The following is a 20,547-nucleotide window of genomic DNA, read 5'->3' as shown; positions in this document are numbered from 1 at the left end:
GACCCCTGGGTCTGTGTGATTGCCTCTCCCCTCCCTGCCTCCCCAAAATCTGGTCTTTGTGCACCCTCTACACACACGCGCGCACACACACACACTCTCTCTCTCTCAAGCTCCCTGGTGCCCCCGGTGAAGACTGGAAGTATAGACCAAATCCATTTGATTTTGGCAGGATTCTCCTATACCTTCCCCCTGCCCCCCCAGCAACCCATCCGGGAGCCCTGGACCATGGGGAGCCTCAAGGACAGGGATGAGAGGCTTCCAGAGAAGGCAGAGTGTTTGGCAGAGACTTCTGCTAGAGCGGAGACTTTCAGGTCACAGCCAGGCCCCTCCCTTTTGGCCCACCCACTTATCCCGTGAGCCTGACTTGTCCCAACAGCAGCTGCATCCTGGAAATTTCCCTTGTAAGGCCGGGGCTGAGAGTATCCTCTCCCGAGGGGCCCAGACACTCTGCCCCTAGGCCCGGGTCCTGAGCCATACCAGACACTCCTGCTCTATTCTTAACCCTGCCCTCAGGGAGGCAGCAAAAGTAGCTCTGATGGGGTTGCTTTGGGGGGGGGGGGGTGTCACTCCAGGGCACAGGAGGGTCCAGGGCAGGGCTGCTGACCAACCAGTGGGTCTTTAGGAGGTATCAGAATTTTGTGTTTGTTGATCGAGGGTCCAAGCACCCAGCTCCACTACAGACAATGAGGAAACAACAGGGAAAGACTTGAACAGCCTCCTATGGTCCACCCAGATGAGGATTGAGCTGTAGGAGTTGGGGGAGGGGGAGCTAACAGTGTTATCTCCTCCCCCAGGGTGGCCCTGGGAGGCCACTCAAGCTGTGCAGGCACCAGTCACAGAGTACAAGGAGAACAGTCACCCCAGGACTTCTGCAAAATAGCCAACTTCCTTGACCCCGGCCCCACTGGCCTGTGGGCACATGTACATGTATACGCATGTATACGCATGTGTGCGTATACACACACACAAACACATATACACTCTACCCTGAGTCCCTTGGCTCAGAGAGGACCCACTCACCAGCAGTGAGAACCAACACCTCAGCCAAAAGGGAACAGGAAAAGTTACCTGAACCACCACCCTTGGACTCCCGCCCACACACCTGGGCCCCAGCATTTCCTCCCACCTTGGCTCCAGCCTCCCTTCCTCCACTCCCCTCCCCACAAAGCAGCGTGCCAGTCTAGCTGAGACAGCTGTGGAGCCTCAGTAAGGGATCGCCCCCAAGGGGCCAGACATATAAGGAACCCGTGACTCCTGGTGGCTGCACTGTTGGGGCAAAAGGAGGAGGAGACCAGCCCGCCAATAGCCCAGGCACGGCTTCACCCCCAAAGACGTGGACGCAGCATTCAAGGGTTAGGAGGAACTGGTCACACAAAGGTAAAACTCCCCTCTTTCCTCAAGAAGGGTCAGAGCCTACCACCTTTGGAGCCCAGAGCAGGACGGCCAGAGTAACCTAACTAACGCGAGTCCCAGGTAGAAACTACACCAGGTGAGTTGTCGCACAACGGAAACGAGATTTCCAGCAAATAAGACCACGAGGAATGACTTCCAAAGCCGTGACTCCCTGACCAAGGGCAAGTGGGTTTCTTTTATAGTGGGTTAGGATGAATATTTAAATAGGGGAGCCTTGTCATCACAAGTAGATGTGGCATAAGATCACGCATGCGCCTTAAGGAAACACGCTCAGACATACATTGTATGTCACGTAAATGAGGCTGAGACTCCTCCTTGAGGAGATTTTAGTATTCAAGGTAAATGGCAACTGTCAGTCCCTCCATGGTCCCTCTGCGCAGGGGTGAGTTGGGGGTTAAGCTCACGCTGGTCTGGGCCGCCTGCTCCAGACGAGCTCCCATTCTGCAATGGTTACTGCTTGAGGGCTGGTTTCGGTTTCCTTCACAGGATGTTAGGCCCCTCGGGTCTTTTGCTTGAGTTAAGAGATAAGCAGCTTAAGGAAAAATGTGGGACAGAGTTTCAGTGGGCACAAGCAGGTGAAGAGTAAAGGTCAGTTCTTGGGGTCTAGCTGGTGGCAGTTCCAGACCTCAGAGGTGGAAGTAGGCCAGGCAGAGATCTGCCATGGCGGGGAGATGGGAGGTTAGCCTCCAAGTGGCTCAGAACCAGGCTCTTGGGTCCCTTGCAAGGGCACTGGACTGGGAGTTAAGAGGCCAGGATTCTGGCCTGAATGACCTTGAACAGGTGATTTCTCTCAGACATCTGTTTCCTCATATGGAAAAACTGCCATGCTGACCCATCCGTTGAAATACTGTGTAGCTGTTAGCAAGAATGAGGAAAGTCTTTATGAACTGGCAAGGAGAGATTTCCAAGATGTAGTATGCGAAAGAGGAAGGGCTGAAGAGTGTATATAGTAGGGCTCCCTGAAGTGCAAAAAGGGGCTGAAGGAACTCCAGGAGCTGAGAGACCACAGGGGTTACATGTTGGGGGAGGGTTGGGAGTTGGGGGCTCAGGAATGGTAGGGGGCCTCTTTGAAGAGACGCTTCTCTTGTTTTATTAACTATGAGATTGAATTACTGATTGTTTTTAAGAAGTGTGAGAAATGAAAACTCAACCTGTCTTTACCCAGTCACAAATGAAAGCAGAGCTGTAGACACATGCTATCCTCTGTCTTAGCATTCCACCAATGCCCCAGGGCTCAGGAGGAAAATTCCTGCTTCCTTCCAAGGCCCGCTGAAGTATGGCTTAGTCAGGAAGTTCCTTCTTAGGTCTGACTTCATTCCCTCCTGCTGAAATATCTAGTACCACCTCCCTAGTTCCATGTAGCTATCAGTATGTACCCTCAGCTCCCCCCGGGGCTTCACTTGGTTCCCTGGGTAAATCTAAGCCCCACATTCTCTCCCCCTGAGATCTGGAATGGTTTGGGATTACTTGGTGGGGATGACAGGCCCACGGGTCCTTGTAACCATCCTGGGAAGATGAGATATGAAGGGAAGAAAAGCAAGGACAGAGAGAAGAGGCTTCCTGTCCTACTTCCCCTCACCCTCCCCTGTGCACAGCCATCTCCCCTTTGTCCAGCTGCCCTGTCCCTTTACACACACACACACACACACGCAGAATAACCTATTTGGATCTCTTTCCTATTCCCTTCCTTGTCCTTCATGGCCTCATCCTCTCCCTGGTCCTCCCAGGTGAGTGCCCACGCCTGCTGTCACCATGACGACCATTCACCACCAGCAGATGCTGCAGGAGCACGTGTCCATGGAGTTCTCCAGCTCCACCACCCACATGCAGACCTTCTCCCAGACAACCAAGATCGTAGGAGGCAAGTACAGTGGGTGGGAGAGGGGATCGGGAAAGGGCAGCCTTTCTCCCTCCACATCCACCCCCTGGGTGGATGCAGGCTTTGTGAATGCCAGGCCATCAAGAGTCCCGAGATACAGAGAGCAGCCCTCTCCTAACCTGCGCTTTGATAAAGCTTCAGCCAGTGGGATGGTTACCCACAGATCAGATCTTCTGGAAAACAACTTAGGAAAAGTCAATCACGTGAATGTGTATGAGTGACTGATAAACTTAATTGCTTGAGGAGATCAGGACCATGGTCAGATAGATGTGTCTTGGATGGCAGAATTACAGGCACAAAGGAAGTTAGGGAAGTAACTACCTTCCTAGATTTGAGTACTGCTGACCCTTCAGAACCAGGTTTATAGCCACCAGTAGAGAGAAAAGGAACACATAAACAAGTGACCTAAGCTTCCAGGCTCTCAACCCTTGGGGACCAGACTTGGGGGGAGGGTAGATCCAAGGGAAAGCTGAGAAATGGTCTCAGAGCAGAACAGATTGTTTTAGTCATGTCTCTAGTGGAAAGGGATTAAAAGATGGCCGGGAGCCAAGATATCCAGTATCTCCTCCCAGTCACTGCCCCTCCCTCAAAGTCCTGGAGGGGCAGAGGCCCTCCAACTCCTCTGTGCACAGAGGCAAGGGCCAGATGAACTCTCCATAGCAACCCCTCCTGGTCAGTGAGGCCAGGCAAGTGCAACAGCTGGGACTCGAGAGCAGAAGTTGCAAACTTAAGTCATTCTAGCAGTAACTCGAAGCCCTGGTTGCCCATTAGAATTATCTTAGTGTAGCAGGCAGAGAGGAAGGGAAAAGAAAAAGAGCAATACGTAAGTCTGACCCAACCACTAAATCAGGTGTGCTTTTGTTTGTTTGTTTTTCAAGCTCTTCAAAGATCCTAGCATGCAGCCTGAGTTTAAAACCACTGGCCAGTAGGGTCTAGGCAGGGAATATAAATGCAGAAAAAACACTGAGGTGGACCACAGAGGCCATGCCCCACCTAAAGGGGCCTATTCACCACCCACTGACCGTTGCCATATGGGTGTATGAGCTCAGTGTTGAGAATCCAGAAATCTGAATTTTTATGTGAAATCTCTCAATTTTTAGATCTAGGGCACCTTTTTGTTTAACCATGGAAAAGGTCAAATACATACATCTGCAGGTCAGGGGCAGCCCACACACCGCTTGTCTGAGACCTCTGATTGCTATCTAAAAGCAGAGCTTCTTAAGACGTTTTTCACATCTCAGTCCTTCAGATTAGCGGGGATAATGAAGGCACCTTCTTCACTGGGGTATTTGAGAATTAGATAAAATAATCTCTCAGATGTGCTTAGCACCGTTCCTGACCCAAGGAAAGTGCTCCGTGAATCCGAAATATTCGTTTTGATTGTCAGCTCACCAGCCAACAAGATTTTCTGTAGTTTAGGCTGAAAATACAACTTTTTATTTTCCAAATATAAAATTACCCTACCACATTGAATACACTCTCTCAGATAAGGAGATTCACACATATAGCCCCTCTGGAGGGGGAATGTTTCCTGTCCCTCACTCAAAAGTCACTACTACTCCCATAGCAATGAATGCTGAACCACAGAAGGGCAGGCAGAAGGCCTACAGCAGAGTTTAACTAAGCTACCAGGCCTCCCAAGCAGAAAGCCTTGGCCCTTCTTAAGGCTGCTGGGGGACCAGAACTTCCAGGAGAGAAGCTCAAGAGTTCAAGAAAACCCCTGGGGGCACCTGGGTGGCTCAGTGGATTAAAGCCTCTGCCTTTGGCTCAGGTCATGATCCCAGGGTCCTGGGATTGAGTCCCACACCGGGCTCTCATGCACATCAGGCTCTCTGCTCCATGGGGAGCCTGCTTCCTCCTCTCTCTGTCTGCCTCTCTGCCTACCTGTGATCTCTGTCTGTCAAACAAATAAATAAAATATTTTAAAAAGAAAAGAAAAGAACCCCCCCCAAAATAAGTCTCCTTTAACAAAAAAAAAAAAAAAAAAAAAGAAAGAAAGAAAGAGAAAAAGAAAGAAAAATTAGGACCCAATAATGTAGTCCAACGAAGGTTAGAGGAGTTGGCTCCCCCCAGTGTTTGAAACTTGCCATAACACAACAACCCGTGGACTCTAAACCCTCTTTTCCTGGCTCAAGTCCCAGCACTGGCCTAAAATGCTCCATTGTCCCGTCAAGAAAAGATCAGCCCTCCAATCCCGGGCTGAGCTCTGCCTGGAGCCCGTTCTGACCTCTCGCCTGCCACCGCAGAGGAAGTCGTGACAAGGAAGTCCTCCAGCACTGTAGAGTTCTTCAACTTGGTCACTCGGAGTTCTAACATCCCTCCAGGGGAGAGCGTCCCAGAGTTCGTGGAGAAACCTCACCCTGTCACCGCGCCTGAGGGTGTGTAGCTCCCCGTGTCTCTCCATGCCCCTACCTGCTTCCCATTCTTCTCCCTGTGCCCCAACCAGCACCACCACCCCACAGACCACCCCCCACCACCAACAGTTCGCAAAAAACGGCCGCAACAGGCTGAGGGTCCCTCCCTGCCAGGGTGGCCATGTGATCCCTGGGGAGGCAGGGTGCAGGCAGAAGGTCCAGCCTGGAGGCTAGGAGGTGAACTTGCGTCCCATGCCCACTGCAGGGGATAAAGCCGTGTTCCGAGCCCAGGTGCAGGGAAACCCCAAACCCAACATCTCCTGGAAGAGAGAGAGCGGCATTCCCATCAAGGAGTCGGCCAAGATGTTCTACGACAGCATTAACAAGGAGCATGTGCTGAAGGTGCGGGGACCCAAGCCAGAGATCCAGTTATGGATGAGGCCAGAGGCAGGGACCCGAGGTCATGCCACAGCCCCTCTTGTGGACAAGGGAGCCACAACAGTGACCTGAGAACTGGGCCATGGGAGAAGAGGTTGTCATTGCCCTAGAGGAGAGGCAGGATAAAAGAAGCCAAATGAGGAGCTGGGGTGTTGCTAGAGTGAGCAGGGAACCAAAATCAGACGAGGTGAAGCAGGGCTGGGGTAAAGCCAAGGAGGGGCAGGCCCCACCGGAAGAGACCCAGCTGTTCAGAAGGAGAGCAAGCCTAGAGGGAAGTGGGGCAAAAACTGTGGGCGTGGCTGGAAGGGGCGGGGCCGTGGTGGGTGGAGCCAAGTTAAATCGTGGCAGACAGGGACAGAGGGAGGAAATGTGCAGAGCGTTGGGGTAAGGGTCAGGGTTCCTGGGCTCTACAGGGGAGTCTTCCAGAAGGCTCCCACTAAGGGCTGATCATCTTTAGATCTAACTAGCTTCTGCAACCTTTAACTCCAAACCATTGAGGAAAAGGAAAGATGGGTCATCCAGAGACTTGTCCCAATTGGTCCTGCCAGGACTTACCATTGTGAAGGGCAGAGTCTCCCCTCTCCCCCACAGACAGAACTTTGTTCTTTCCCCTCCTATGGTCCCGTTACTGGACCTCCTCTCCCTGAGAGACTCCCTGGAGGCCCCCCTTCCCTCACTAATGGCCTGACTAACACAGCTGGAGCCACTGACCTCCGATGACTCTGACAACTACAAGTGCATCGCAAGCAATGACCATGCAGATGCCATCTACACTGTGTCCTTGCTGGTGACAGAAGGTGAGCCAGCTCCCTCCTCCTGGCCTTTCCTCTTAGGGACCAGACTCCCCCTGTCTGACCCTGTCCATCTCTCTGTCCTCAGGTCAAGAGATAATGGATTTCAAGAAGATGTTGAAGAAGAGGTGAGAATGGGAGGCCCCTCTACCTGGGTTGCTGTCCCTCCACCCTCAAGGCTAGAGCTTCTTGAAGGCCTTTCAGTAGGGCCTTGAGTTAATGGCCCAGGCTCCAAGAACCGTGAAGTAGGGAGGGGATCTCAAGGTTAGCAGAGGCTCCCTCTGTCTTCAGAGGGAGGTGCTGAGTCCAAGCTTGGAACCCACCTCCTCGCAGGGCACCTCCTGCTCCCAAGAAGAAGCAGAAGAAGGGAATAGGTGAGAAAGAGATGTTGGAGATTTTGTCCAAGGTGCCCAAGAAGGACTTTGAGAAGGTCTGCATGGAGTATGGCTTCACTGACTTCCGGGGGCTGCTCAAGAAGCTCAAAGAGATGAAGAAAGTGGAGGTGGAGGTCAGTGTCCATAGTGGGGCCAGGGTCTGCAGGCCGGGGTCTGGGAATGCTAGTGCCTGTGTGTCTCCCAGTGGCAAGGCTTCTCCACCCTGCACACAATGCTCAAAGAGCAGAAAAGGAACTTGCCTTCCTTTTACTTCTTCTCTCTCCACTACCCCCTAATGGGCTTCCATGGACATTGGAGTCAGACGCCCTTGGGTTCAGATCCCAGTTCTACTGCCTTATTAACTATGTGAACTTGGGCATCTCTCTGAACCTCAGTTTCTCATTTGCAAAGTGAAAATTCTCCTTTCCTCTTTCACTTCTTTTTGAGTTGTCATCATTCATTCACTCAACCAGCTTGCACTTACTAAGCATCTACAATGGAATTAGGGGACTCAATGGGCCCCGTACATAGTGACTGTTCCCCAAATGGTGGTTTATTTCTCACCATCCATCATATCTGTCTCCCCCTAAGTCTTGCAGGCTTTCAGTGGCACAGAGTGGGGGCAGCACAGCTATCCAACCAGCCTAGTCATTTCTCCCCAGACCTTTAGGGGGGCTCCTCCAGAATTGGGTTAACAGGCTGCTCAGACTCCAGATGTCCCTGATGCCTGCCATTTTATTGTCACAATCTCACAGACCATCCGGATTCTGAAGCCCCTGGAAGACATAGAAACCAAGATCGACACCACTGTGGTCTTTGACTGCATCATGGAGCTGAAGGATCCCAATATCAAGATGACATGGATGAAGGTGAGGATGATATGAATGCCCCTAGGCAGGGCCTGCCCTGGCAATATCATTTCCTCTCTGCACCTCCTCCCTTCACAGACCTCCCTCATTACCCATCAACCAGGTCCTCTCTTCCATCCCAGCAAGAGGATGCCTCCTGGTATGACTGAAACTGGCTGGGAGCTGGGCTCTATTCTTAGCTGTTCCATCACTTTGCCTTTTGATTTGACACAGTTACCTTCCTTTCTCTATGCCTCAGTCTACCTATCTGAAAAGGCTGGGTTAGGTAATCCTGAAGGTCACATTTAGAGTTCAGATCTCACGGGAAGCAGGGATCCTGGATCCCACTGAGCCAGATGATGAGGCTAAAGAGATCTCAGGGGTCTCTGATGTGTCTGAGGATGGTAGAGAGGAAGGTATGGCACCCTCCAGCTCCGGCTGGCCTTGGGGAACTGAATCTCTGGAAGTCTACTCCCAAAATCCTTCATCAGCTTTTCTACCCATTTCGTGAGGCAGGGAAACGAACCACTGAGGATCCAGTACTCCCTAGGCAAGTATGATGTGAAGCAGATGGGCACCAAGTACATGCTGGTTATTACCAACGTGAACATGAACGACGCAGGCACCTACAGCCTGTCCGTGGGTGACAAGCAGATGAGAGCAGAGCTCAAAGTTCTGGGTATGGATCTGGGCATCGGGGAACAAAGAGGACACAGTCAGGGCTAAGGGAGGAATAGCCAGGGGTGGGGTCCATGAGGATACGGGAGAGAGGCTTGTGGGGCTATGTAGTTGAAGACTGCATGGGGATGGACATTAATGGAGGAGGGAAACTTGGGAGAAGACTATGAGGTAGTGAATACCATGAGGCCGGGTGGCATCGTGGTTAAGTGCACAGTCTCCTATGGAGACTAGTGGGGTTCAAGTCCCAGCTTCTGTCACTATGAACTTCTGAATTGGGACAAGTTATTTAACTTCTACTTGCCTCAGTTTCCCTATCTATAAAGTGGGGGAATAATAGTAAAATCTACCTATATGGGAATTGAATCCATTCATATGTGCAAATTGGCTAGAAGAGTGCCTGGCACATATTGGAACTACGTAAGTGCTTCATAAAATTGCTGTTAATGTTACTGGGGAGGAGACCAGATGAACTTCATGGGAGGGAGTCACAAGCAGAATGCAAGGAAGGATGATTTCCCCCATTGTGGGCTACAGGAGGCCAGTGACCCCTGAAGCTCCATGCCCCCTTCATCACTCCACCCCTCAGGAGAGACCAGGGCTTCAGCCCAGTGACTGTCCCTCTTGCTCTCCCATAGATGAGCCCCTGAAGTTCTTGGGAGAGATGAAGCCAATGAAGGTGACAGAGCGGCAGACGGCTGTATTTGAGATCCGCCTCTCCAAGAAAGTACCTAACTTTGTTTGGAAGTTCAATGGGAAGGAGCTGAAGAGGGATGACAAGTATGAAATCACAGTGTCTGAGGATGGTCTGACCCACACGCTTAAGATTAAGGATGCCAGACTCTGTGATGCCGGCGAGTTCTCTGCGGAAGCAGGGGACCTGGTACAGAAAGCCCAGCTCAATATTGACCGTGAGTGCTTGGGCCAGAGCTTGCGGGGTGGGCTTCATGCCACAGCCACCTCTGTGCAGGCAGTCATTCATCCATCCATCCATCCATCCATCTGCCCATCTCTCCTTGCAAAGCCCTGTGATGGGTACTAGAAAGACAGAGGGTTCTCTTCACTAACTTCTAGTGTACTGGGGAGGTAGGTGTGAAATGGAATTAGTACATAAGTTCTCAAGCAAGGAGTCAAGACATGCTGTGGTTTTATCAGCTGAGAGAGCGTGGGTCCAGAAATGATTAGCCCTTCTGGCTCTAATCTCATATATTCTAGCACATCTCTCTTAACCGCTTGCATTCTTATATGAGAGCAAGTTTGGAGAGTTACACATGGTGGTGGGTACACCCAGAAGCATGCCACACATGTGAACAGCACTTGACATGTGTGATGTGGATCATCATGGCTGTGATGGAGGGAGGCACAGAGGTTGTGGGAACCCAAAGAAGGGGCACCACGAGGTGAGGTCAGAAAGGATGTTATGAGGCAATGGCCAAGCTGCTTCTTACCAAGAAGCACAAAAAAGGAGTTCAGCTTTCAGCAAATGGGGAAGAGAGTAAATTTTCAGCAGAGAGAAGAGCATGTGTCAAGGCCCAGACACCAGAAAGACAAAGCAATTATGGCCAGAGTTCCAAAAGGGCATTAGAGATACCGCCCGCCATGCTGTGACAAGGCAAAAGTTGTTATCCCATTTTATAGACGAGGAGACTGAGGTTCAGGGAGTGATTGCATTGCATAGGGTCAGCAAGCAAGGAAGGGCCAGAGCTGGAACTCTCCCTGCCAGTTACCTCTGTGGGTCACAGGCTGCACACATGCCACATCACAAGTCTCTGTGTTTCTGGAACCAAAAAGAGGAGCAAGGCAGCAGGTAGCTACGGAGAAGGGATGTCAGAGACTGGGTGCACATCTGGGCCTATCTGTCCACAGGCATCCCCATCAAGTTTGTGAGAACTCTAAAGAATGTACGTGTGAAAGAGAGGGGCCGAGCGTGCCTCGAGTGTGAGCTGACGTCCAAGGACGTGACGCTGCACTGGAAGAAGGACGGGCAGCTGCTGGAACGCAGCACCAAGTTCAGCATGAGCCATGAGGGCAAGCGAGCGGAGCTGGTCATTGAGGATGCACAGCTCAGTGACAGTGGCGAGTACACTGTGGTGGCCATGCAGGATGGAGACCCCACGGAATACTACAGTACTGCCATGGTCACCGTGGAGGGTACACACCCACCCTGTCAGTCCCCACTGCTTCATCCCCCCCACAGCCTCGCCATCTGGTCCCCTTCTTCAGCTGAGCATCCCAAGTCGCCACTGACCATCCCCCCGTGATAAGCCCTCCTTGGCCATTTCCCAATGCAACTGACTTTTGCCCAACTTCCCACCTACTTGCTCCAGTTCCCCCAATCATCCATTGACCATTTCCAAACCTCCTGCTAATCATAAATTATTTTGATAGAGGTGGCACCCCAGCCCCTTCCTTTAGCCATGGCCACCAGCCATTTTCCTGCGAGTCCCTTCCGCCCCCAGCACCCTAAACCAGCCCTGCTCCCTTTCTCCCCAGAGCGTCTGGCCACGGTGAAGAGCGGCCTGTCCGACGTGCACGCGGCCACTGGGAGCCCGGCTGAGCTGTGCGTTGTGCTAAACGACGAGAAGGTGGAGGGCGTGTGGCTGAAGGACGGCAAGGAGGTCTGAGGCGAGAGCTAGAGAAGGGGACCAAGGAGGATAGGGGTCGACAGGGCACACATTTGCACTCACACTCGCCCCTCGCCCTTGCCCCGCTCCGCTGCCCAGATCACGGACTTGCCCGGTGTGCAGATCGTGAAGCAGGGTGCAGTGCACAAGCTCATCTTCCCCAACATGGGCCCGGAGCATGAGGGCAAGTACACATTCCGGGCCAAGGGCGCAGAGAGTGAAGCCTCGGTGTTCATTGCAGGTAAGGTCGCTGCCCCTTAGAAGCAAAACTCAACCACGCCTGGCCCTCCCACATGCTCGGAGCTCTTCCCAGACCCCAGTGGGGCCCTCCTCCACCCCTCGCCGCCCCGCCCCCATTCCTCCTGGGCGAGCCTGTGCTGCGGCCCCACAGATCCACCTACCATCGACCCTTCGGTGCTGGAGGCGCTAGCGGCACACCCCGTGACTGTGAAGGTGGGTCACACGGCGAACATCAAGGTGCCCTTCCGGGCGAAGCCGCTGCCCAAAGTGACGTGGTACAAAGACGGCGTGGAGGTGACGGAGGAGGAGCGCGTGTCCATGGAGCGCGGGGAAGATCAGGCGGTGCTCACCATTTCAAAGTGCGTGCGTGAGGACAGTGGCCTCATTCTGCTCAAGCTCAAGAATGACCACGGCACAGCCACAGCCACTCTGCACCTCAGCGTGCTGGGTGAGGGCAAGACCCTGGCGGGGAGGGGCTCAGGGCACCAGCTGCTGGGCGCTGGGGGTGTGGATAGAGCTGGAGCTGGGAGTTGAGAAAGGGATTGGGGTGCTTAGCTTTGCAGCCAGAAGCCCGCAGGTTCTGATTTCCTAATTATGTGACCTTGGGCGAGTCACAGAAAGGGAGAACCTTCTGAAGCCTCAGTTTCTTATCCTGCAACAGGATGACTTGGTTTTTTGTTAGTTGGGTTGTTTTTTGTATCTATTTCAGTTGAGTTTAAGGCACGTAGGAGAGTGCAGGACACATCATAGACAGAGGTTGGATTTAGGGATAGAAGTGAGGTGGGTGGGGAAATTCTGGGGCTAGAAGTGAAATGGAGTGAGGGGAGCTGAGATAGGATTGGGAATAAAATGAGGTTGGAAAAATGAAAGAGATTTGGACTGGGTCTAAACATAAAGCTAAGGAAAGAGATGAGGAGCAGGCTTTAGTGAGCTCAGGGTGAACCTGTAACACACACACACACACACACACACACATACACACACCCCATGCCATCAAGCTGTAGAGTGAAAAAGTTTGGGTTTCAATTCAATTCAGCAGCATGACTGAGCTCTTCTGTGTTCTCAGTGCTGAGGACACAGCGATGGAAATGTCCCAGCAGTTTCTCAACCCAAAAGAGATGAAAACTAGCAGGCATGTAATTTTAACATAAGATAAACTATTAATACCAGAAAGCACTGGAGTTTGGAAGCTGAGAGGAGGGGGAGATCTTATCTGGAAGGAGAGAAGGGGGGAATAAGCTGAGGCAGGGGCCCCTCCAGTTCCCAGTCTCCCCACTGCTAGGCAAGTGAGTGTCTCAGGGGGCCAAGGATCCAACTCTTTGGGCAAGTGTTACAAGGAGGGGCAGTAAACACAGAGAAGGGCAAGATCTCTAGAAAGCTCCGAATCTAACTATCCCCAGTCTGGCCGGACCTCTGGCAGGTGGGATAAAGCCTTTCGGATCCTTCGCTCCCATTCTGATGCTGTCTTCTGTCTTCAGACCGTCCCAAGCCTCCCCAGGGCCGGGTGGAGTTCCTGGAACTCTCGGGGAACTGTGTGCACATGAAGTGGAAGGCCCCGAAAGACAACGGCGGGCGGCCTGTGACACAGTTCATAGTGGAGCGGAGGATGGTCGGCAAGAAGTCCTGGATTAAGATAGGCGAGGTGGACAGCAAAGTCACAAACTTCTCCACCAACAAAGTAGAAGAGGGGAAAGCCTACCAGTTTCGTATCCTGGCGGTTAATTCAGAAGGAGTGAGCGACCCCCTGGAAACAGATGAAGTGTTTGCAGGAAATCCCATTGGTCAGTGACATAGCCCCCCTGCTCAGTGGGCAACTCAGAAGTCAGGATGGGGGTCTTCAGACAGTGAGGAGTGCTAGTCTGGGGGGGAATTCTGGGTCACCTCTGTAGCTATCCTATGAGACGGATGGAATCCAGAGTAAGAGCAGAACATTCTGGGCAGAAATTCTCGACTTTTCCCACTCAGATCTCATGTAAAACACACTCTCATGTGTATATCCAGAACTGCATTCGATTCCAGGGAAATGACTCCACTTGTTTCTCTATTCCAGAAATCTTCCCAAATCCAAGTGGAACTGATGTTACTTTAGAGATAACCTTGATTCTATTCTTTTTCCCAAAGAAAACCTTTGACAATATTAGCATTTTAATTACAATGTTAATTAACTGCTTGCTACACTCCTCTCCATTGGTCTCCAAGTCTCCAGGTCTCCATGTGTCAAGAACATTAAGAACTGCGGCACTGAGAATGACACAGTTTGGAAGATTTGAGTTGGTGATTCTCAGTCTTGGCCACACAGTAGAATCATCTGAGGTTTTGAAAAACATGCCCATGATTGGCCTCCACCCAAGGCCAATTAAATTAAACTATCTGGAGGTAAAACCCAGACATTGTTTTTTGGTGATGGTATTTTTTTTTTTTAACTCTCCACTTGATCTTAATGCACAGTTAAGAATCATTGGGGTTTGTTTTTTTTTTTTTTTTCAAAGCAGAAGCCAGAGATCGGCATAGGGTGGGCAACCATCTACATGCTCCCCATCCTAACCTCTGACCTCTGTCTCCCCCCAGAGCCCCCGGGTCTTGCCTCCCAGCCTCAAGTGACTGATGTGACCAAAGACACCATGACCATCACATGGAATGCCCCTACTCAGGATGGGGGAGCCCCAGTGCTCGGCTACATTGTGGAGCGGAGGAAGAAAGGCAGTAACCTATGGGTGCCAGTCAACAAGGACCCCATCCAAGGTGAGGTCCTAGGGAGAGAGGCCCAGGAGGATCAAGGGAGGCTTTGCTGGGTGGACCTATGTACCCCTGCCTGCCCTGCACATATTCCATTCCCCAGCTCCTTTGGGAGTTTTAATAGCATCCCATAACTCCCTCTTCCATGTCCTCTCACTCTGTGGTCTCCCATCTCTGGACCCCTGGCCTCATGACCCCTCAAATTCCCATTTCAGACACCAAGTGCACTGTGGATGGTCTCCTGGAGGACACAGAATATGAATTCCGAGTTATAGCTGTGAATAAGGCAGGCCCCGGACAGCCCAGTATGGCATCCAACTCAGTGGTAGCCAAGGACCCTGTCAGTGAGTAGGGGGCTGCGAAGCCCCATCACATAGCAGAATTAGCCCATTCAAGGTAGACAGTGGATTTCTCCTCTGGGAAAGTCTAACAGGTTGACCCCTTCGCACAATCTCCACTTTCCAGGAGCTTCCAGCCTAAGAGAGGGACAGCATTCACACCCAAAAGAAAACCAGCAAATTAAGATTGAGAGTCAGGGTCAGCAAGGAGGCAGGGTGAGGGGAAAAAGTTATCAAGCTCTTGAGTATTTCTGGTTAGGTAAGGTGGTGGACGCATGTTTGAGGATGGGGTAGGGCTCTATGGTAGATGGTTGGGAGGGAGGTGAGTTTAGGAGGTGGGATGGGGGTACTGGACACAAATGGATGTGGTGGAGGGTGTAGGATATGTTGAATTTGGAGGGTACTGACTTCAAGGGTGAAAGGGTAGATCCAGTGAGAGAACTGAACTTGGAGGTTGTTGAGTGTGCAGGGCTGGTATGGAAAGTGTTACCTGGGAGCTGGAGGCAGAGGTGGTGAAAGTTAGATTTCAGGGGTACTGAGTGTGGGAAGTGGGTATGGGATTGAGTGCAGAGGAGTCGGAAGGCTGACTGGACATCTGTGCCCCCCTCCCACCCCAGAACCCCCAGGCCTGGTGCAGGGTCTGCACGTGTCTGATTCCTCCAACTCCAGCATCTCCCTGGCCTGGCGGGAGCCTGCAGAGGGAGACCCACCCTCCGGTTACATCCTTGAGATGCGGGCGGAGGACACGAAGGAGTGGTCCAAGTGCACAAAGATCCCCATCTCAGGCACCTGCTACACAGTGGGAGGCCTCACCGAGAGGCAGAAATATTTCTTCCGAATCCGGGCTGTGAACGAGGCTGGGGTTGGGGAGCCCGTGGAGCTGGATGAGGGGGTCCGTGCCATGCCACCCCCAGGTGAGGATGCAGAGGGAGCAGGGGCTTATGGCCCAACATCCTAGCCCCATACTTTCCTCTCTGGGCCTTCAGCCCACAGGGGAGAACTGGGAGATGCTATGATTAAGAAGTCATCCGTACTTGTGCCTGGACGGGGCTAGAGGTGACCTGTCCCACCCGCCCCCAAAAAAACTCTACTCACTATATTCCAAGTAGTATCTACTGTGTGCCAAGGGAGGTGTTAGAAATACAGAAACAAGTAACAGGACCTGCCCTAGAATCTTACACACTATTGGGGGAAGACAAAGGAGGAACAACTAAATGCTTCACAGTGTTGGGGCTGCTGGCTCTCTCTATATGACCTGTCATGGGAGCATGGAGGAGAGGCTGGGAAAGGCTCTGGAGAGGATTTAAAGCTGAGTCCATGGCCCCACCTCTGTCTCCTCCATCTCACTCAGCTGCCCCCAAGTTTGACCTCAGTGCCCGGCTGAAGAGTCACATGGTGGTTCGTGCTGGGACAGCCCTCTGCATCCATGCTGCCTTCTCTGTGAGTCATTCCAGACCCTGGCCCTCCGTTACCCACCACTTAGCCAAGATGGCTGCCGTAGCTATCATAATCTCTGTGTCTGCCCCTTGCCAGACCCCTGGCACTAGAGCCTGGCAGGAGACCCCTGGCCAGTGGAATGGGAGAGGGCCCGCCCCCAGGTATCACCTGGGTGACCCCAGTGCCATCTCCTGTCACCATGCAGGGCTCACCACCACCCAACGTGATTTGGCAGAAAGACGGCATCCCCACCAAGGGCCGGGAAACCATCACCAAGGGCAAAAACCACTCCCAGTTCCTTATCAACAGCACCAAGCGCTCTGACTCAGGCGTGTACCGCATCTTGCTCCAGAATGAGTTTGGAGAGGCGTACTATGACGTCCACGTCCGTGTGGCAGGTGCGACTGTGGTTAGAGACCTCGGGGAGGCACCCTTGCACACACTCCCAAAACAGAGCTCCCCACTGCTGCCTGAGTTCCTGCCAAAATAAAGTCAGGCTGAAGGTAGTAAAAGTTTCTCTCGTGCCACACATCAGGACTGACTGGCCTTTGCCTTCATGAGGAGGTTAGTTTCCACCTTGTCAGGATGGCCGAGTGGTCTAAGGCGCCAGACTCAAGCTCCGCTGCCACCTTGTCTCAATGTCCTGGAGCCCTAGAGGTATTGAACCAAGACCAAACCCTTGTTTCAGTTTCTGCACTCATAGCTGATGAGCTTTGGGGACATATGCAGAGTATGGTTGGCAGAGAGAGAAAGCAGAAAATGGTGGGAGGCAGGAGGGGCAGATGGAGACGAGTCAGTTAAAATTTGGAGTGACCTCATAGTGAGGGCTAGAAGCTTTATAATCAAGCCTTAAACCCCTAAGGGATGAAGGAATAAACTTTTATTGAACAGTTCCTATGTGCCAGGCACTTTACTCAACGTTTCTGGGGGAGTTACTGTTAGCCCTATTTTGCAAATGAAGAAATGGGTCCCAAAGTTTACAGGGCTGATACCTGGTAGAGGCTACATGAGGGCTGCTACACCTCAGAAATAGTTCTGACTCCAAAACACTCCAAGAAGAGACATCCCCCATTCCATCTTTCACAGGGCTTGGCAGGTGGCTAGGGTGGGGCACAACTCTTCAGGCCCCCAAGGGTGGCTGATGGACCTTGTGGCTGTTCCAGATTTTCCGCGGCCACCCACAAACCTACAGCTGTATGAGGAGGTCCCCAACACAGTGACTCTGACCTGGAACCATAGCCCTGACGTGCAGGAGGACAGTGAGGCCCACTATGTCATCCTGAAGCGGGATGCCAGTACTGCCACCTGGTTCACAGCAGCCGATCACGTCTTCAGCAACAAGTACACGGTGACAGGGTTACTCCCTGGCAGGAAGTACTACTTCCGAGTGCTGGCCCGGAACGAGATTGGTGACAGTGACCCGCTCGACTCCAAGGACACCTGGCTCGTCAACAAGGATAAGAGTGAGTGTTGGGGGACTCAGAGGTTGGGTTATATCCCTGATAGCAGGGATGGCATAGGCGTTCCCGGGGGTACCCAAGATTTGAGGTGAAATCTAAGAACCGCTGAGGTGGAAAGGCTAATTAATGTCAGGGATGCTGGGAGGGGAAGTAGCCATCCTGAAGCCTGAAGAGGATACTTTCTGGATACTCTGAGGGGTAGGACTACCGTGAGAGTGGGGAGGTGCCCTTGGGGGTGGGGGTGACAGGGGAGGGCAATCGGTGTGGAGCTGAGAGGGACCTTCAGAGCCGAGGGGTCCACGAGGGTGAGGACTGGGGAGGGTCTCCGAGGATGACATCCAGGAAGGAAAGGGGTTAAGGGTGGGGATAGGGTCGGGGAAGCTTGAAATGAGGAGCTAAATGGAGGCGAGGGGAGACCGTGGAGATTAAGAGGACGCTGGGGAAAGCCTGGATGGGCAGTTAACAGCCGGATAGCAGCTTGGTTTGGAAGCTGGCAGCTGGCAGCTGGCAAGAAGTTAGGACTCCCCAGTCTGGAAAGGCGTAAAATCCCAAATGCGGGCACCTGGCTTTGATCGTGGAATTCTGGAGTGACAAGGAGTGGGAGGGTGGTGGAAGGGGAACCTCGGGCACACCAGTGTCAGGTCGGGGGCCCCAGAGTTGACAGCGCATGAGAATGTAGCCCAGGCCACCCGGGCTTGGGGAGCTGGGTCTCCGGGGCGCCTTGGGAGCTCTCAGGGGCAGGCGGCAGCTTGACTCCCAAGCACGCTCACTGTGCACCACGTTCTGCCCGCGCAGTCGAGGACCTGAGTGCCAAGCTGAAGCCATACGAGCAGAAGGACTGGCGACACGCACCGCGCTTCCTGATCCCACTCAAGCCGCACATGGTGCTGCGCGGCCAGGACTGCACCATGACCTGCGCCTTCCTTGGGAACCCGCGCCCCACGGTGACCCTCTACAAGGGCGACGTCAACATCACGGCCAACTCCAAGTTCTGGTACAACTCCACCAGCGGGGTCTGCACGATCGTCATCCCCACCTGCACGCTCAAGGACAGCGGCGAGTACAGCGTGCTGGTGGAGAACGAGCTGGGCAAGGACCGCAGCAGCTGCACGCTCACGGTGTACGGTGAGGGCGCCGGGCCATTCTGGCCGGCAGGGGGTAGGGGGCAGGGAGGCGTCCCTGCAGCCCACCAGCTCCAGAGGCGCAAGATAGTCCTCTCCTGGTGCCGTTTTTTATTTCCTCTGCCATCAGGTGGTGTAAACATTCACCCACTGGCCATATATGGTTCCTCTCTCCCATCCTCTGCATGTCATTTGTTATGTGCCTGGCCCTTGCAGACTTGGGAGTTTGCAATTCCTCAGCAAACCGTAGTTTGCCACCCTTGGTGGGCCTAGACATGCCTTTGAAAAAGATGCTGGTGATTAGGCCTAAACCAGACTCACCAGTCACAGTCTCTGTGACAGGTTTCTGGAAGGAATTTTTTTGTTCACAAATTTTGACGAGTCATTCATATACACAACCAAGACCAAAAACTACTGGTCTAGGGTAAGGAGAGATGGGAAGTACAAACGGGGGAAGGACTGAAGGGGACCTAGTGGAGACCCTTCCTCTGCACAGGTGTGCCACACCTCTGCTCATGTGCACATATGACGGGGAACTTTCTTCCTACACACTCCACTGTCTTCACAACTACACAGCGAGTAGCAGGAATTCTCCAAAAGCAAAGCTGCCCTGTGCTGCTCCTTTCTTGCTGTCACTCCCTAACTTTTCCATAACCCTCTTGAGTAAACCTCAACCCCAAGGCCCTCCACCCTGTCCCCTGCCTCTCACATCTACTTCTCCAGCTTCATCCTCTGCCACTCCCTGAACTCTCCGTGACAGTCCTTTGGTGTCCTGTTGTAGGTGCCTTTCTTTGGGGAAAGTACCACGCCCTGGTGCTCTGTCCCTCAAGGACTCAGCTAGATGCTAGCCACTGAGATAAGGCCTCCAGAGGGTCGCTCAGCTGTGTGACAGAACTAGGCCAGGGAAGGCACCGTGGGAGACATCCAGCTTTCATTCCACAGCTAGAGAAATCCCTGACAACTTAATTCTGGTTGTAAGCACGTGGGCCCAGAGCCCGGGCTCCACCGCTGTCCGGCCGTGTGACCTTGGCAAACCAGGCTGAGCCTGTTTTCTCATCTGTTCCTCAGGGCTGTTTGGAGGCTTACGTGAGATAGTGCGCAGAAGTGCCTGGCACAATGCTTGGCAAATGTTAAGGGCTGAGTAACTGGTAGCTCTTGGCCCCACATGCTCAGCTGACCTTGGGAGACGGGCCTTAACTGCAAGGCCAGCAGGTTGGAGTTTGCCTTCCTCCCAGCAACACGAACACTGACCAATCCTTGTTTTGCTCTTTCAGACAAAGATGACAAGTCCATCCTAGCATCAGTCACTGAAAGTCTGCAGAAGAAGTCCAAGTACCTCATGTGAGCTCCAGTCCAGCCCAGGCTTCAGGAGGATGTTGGGATGTGCGGTTTCGGGGTGGGCCCATCCTATGTGTGGCTCCAGGGAGGGCAGCCCTGTTGGCTCTCTGGTGTTTGTTGATAAAAGTCAGCGAAGGCATGGGACAATAAATTGACTAAGCTCGGCCCTGCCTGTTCCTGAGGATGATGTGCAGCAGGGACCAAGGACATGGACTTGGGCATTGATGGGGACACATGGCTCCAAGAGCTTAGTCCAAACCCAGTCACAATGGGAGTGACCAGCTCCTTCCTGACTGGGCCTGCCTCCTGCTCCTCTGCAGCCACACTGCACCCTCCTCTCCCCTCCCCTCCCCTCAGGGCAGGGGAAAGCAAGACCTGATAGACTTCATCCTGCTCCAGGTCCCTCCCTCCCATTTTTTCACGAGGTATGTCTGTCATCAGAGTTCTGGGATTTGAGGGGGTCAGGGCCTTGCCTCTT

At 52.9% G+C, this 20,547-nt stretch overlaps 1 protein-coding gene across 1 annotated transcript; it reads left to right on the top strand.

Moving 5' to 3' along the window:
* Positions 1-3,090: 3,090 nt before the first annotated feature.
* Positions 3,091-20,234, top strand: IGSF22 (immunoglobulin superfamily member 22). Its single transcript, XM_059138017.1, has 22 exons — positions 3,091-3,274; positions 5,539-5,670; positions 5,912-6,048; positions 6,782-6,881; positions 6,964-7,003; positions 7,209-7,383; positions 8,005-8,118; positions 8,614-8,776; positions 9,414-9,686; positions 10,642-10,926; positions 11,269-11,393; positions 11,499-11,640; positions 11,791-12,087; positions 13,118-13,420; positions 14,208-14,381; positions 14,591-14,719; positions 15,331-15,627; positions 16,065-16,153; positions 16,356-16,548; positions 17,314-17,613; positions 18,406-18,735; positions 20,006-20,234. The coding sequence occupies exons 1-22, from the start codon at positions 3,166-3,168 to the stop codon at positions 20,074-20,076; spliced, it is 3,978 nt and encodes a 1,325-aa protein (XP_058994000.1). The 5' UTR covers positions 3,091-3,165; the 3' UTR covers positions 20,077-20,234.
* The last annotated feature ends 313 nt before the right edge of the window (positions 20,235-20,547 follow it).

This window comes from Mustela lutreola, chromosome 1, assembly GCF_030435805.1.
Source record: "Mustela lutreola isolate mMusLut2 chromosome 1, mMusLut2.pri, whole genome shotgun sequence".
Lineage (NCBI taxonomy): Eukaryota > Metazoa > Chordata > Mammalia > Carnivora > Mustelidae > Mustela > Mustela lutreola.
This window is presented reverse-complemented; position numbering and strand designations above follow the sequence as displayed.

Excerpts from the sequence above, each read along its gene's own strand:
- IGSF22 (XM_059138017.1), top strand. The coding sequence starts at position 3,166 with ATGACGACCATTCACCACCAGCAGATGCTGCAGGAGCACGTGTCCATG. Across the intron at positions 6,882-6,963 it reads GTCCTTGCTGGTGACAGAAG|GTCAAGAGATAATGGATTTC; the intron begins GTGAGCCAGCTC and ends CTCTGTCCTCAG. Across the intron at positions 13,421-14,207 it reads GTTTGCAGGAAATCCCATTG|AGCCCCCGGGTCTTGCCTCC; the intron begins GTCAGTGACATA and ends GTCTCCCCCCAG.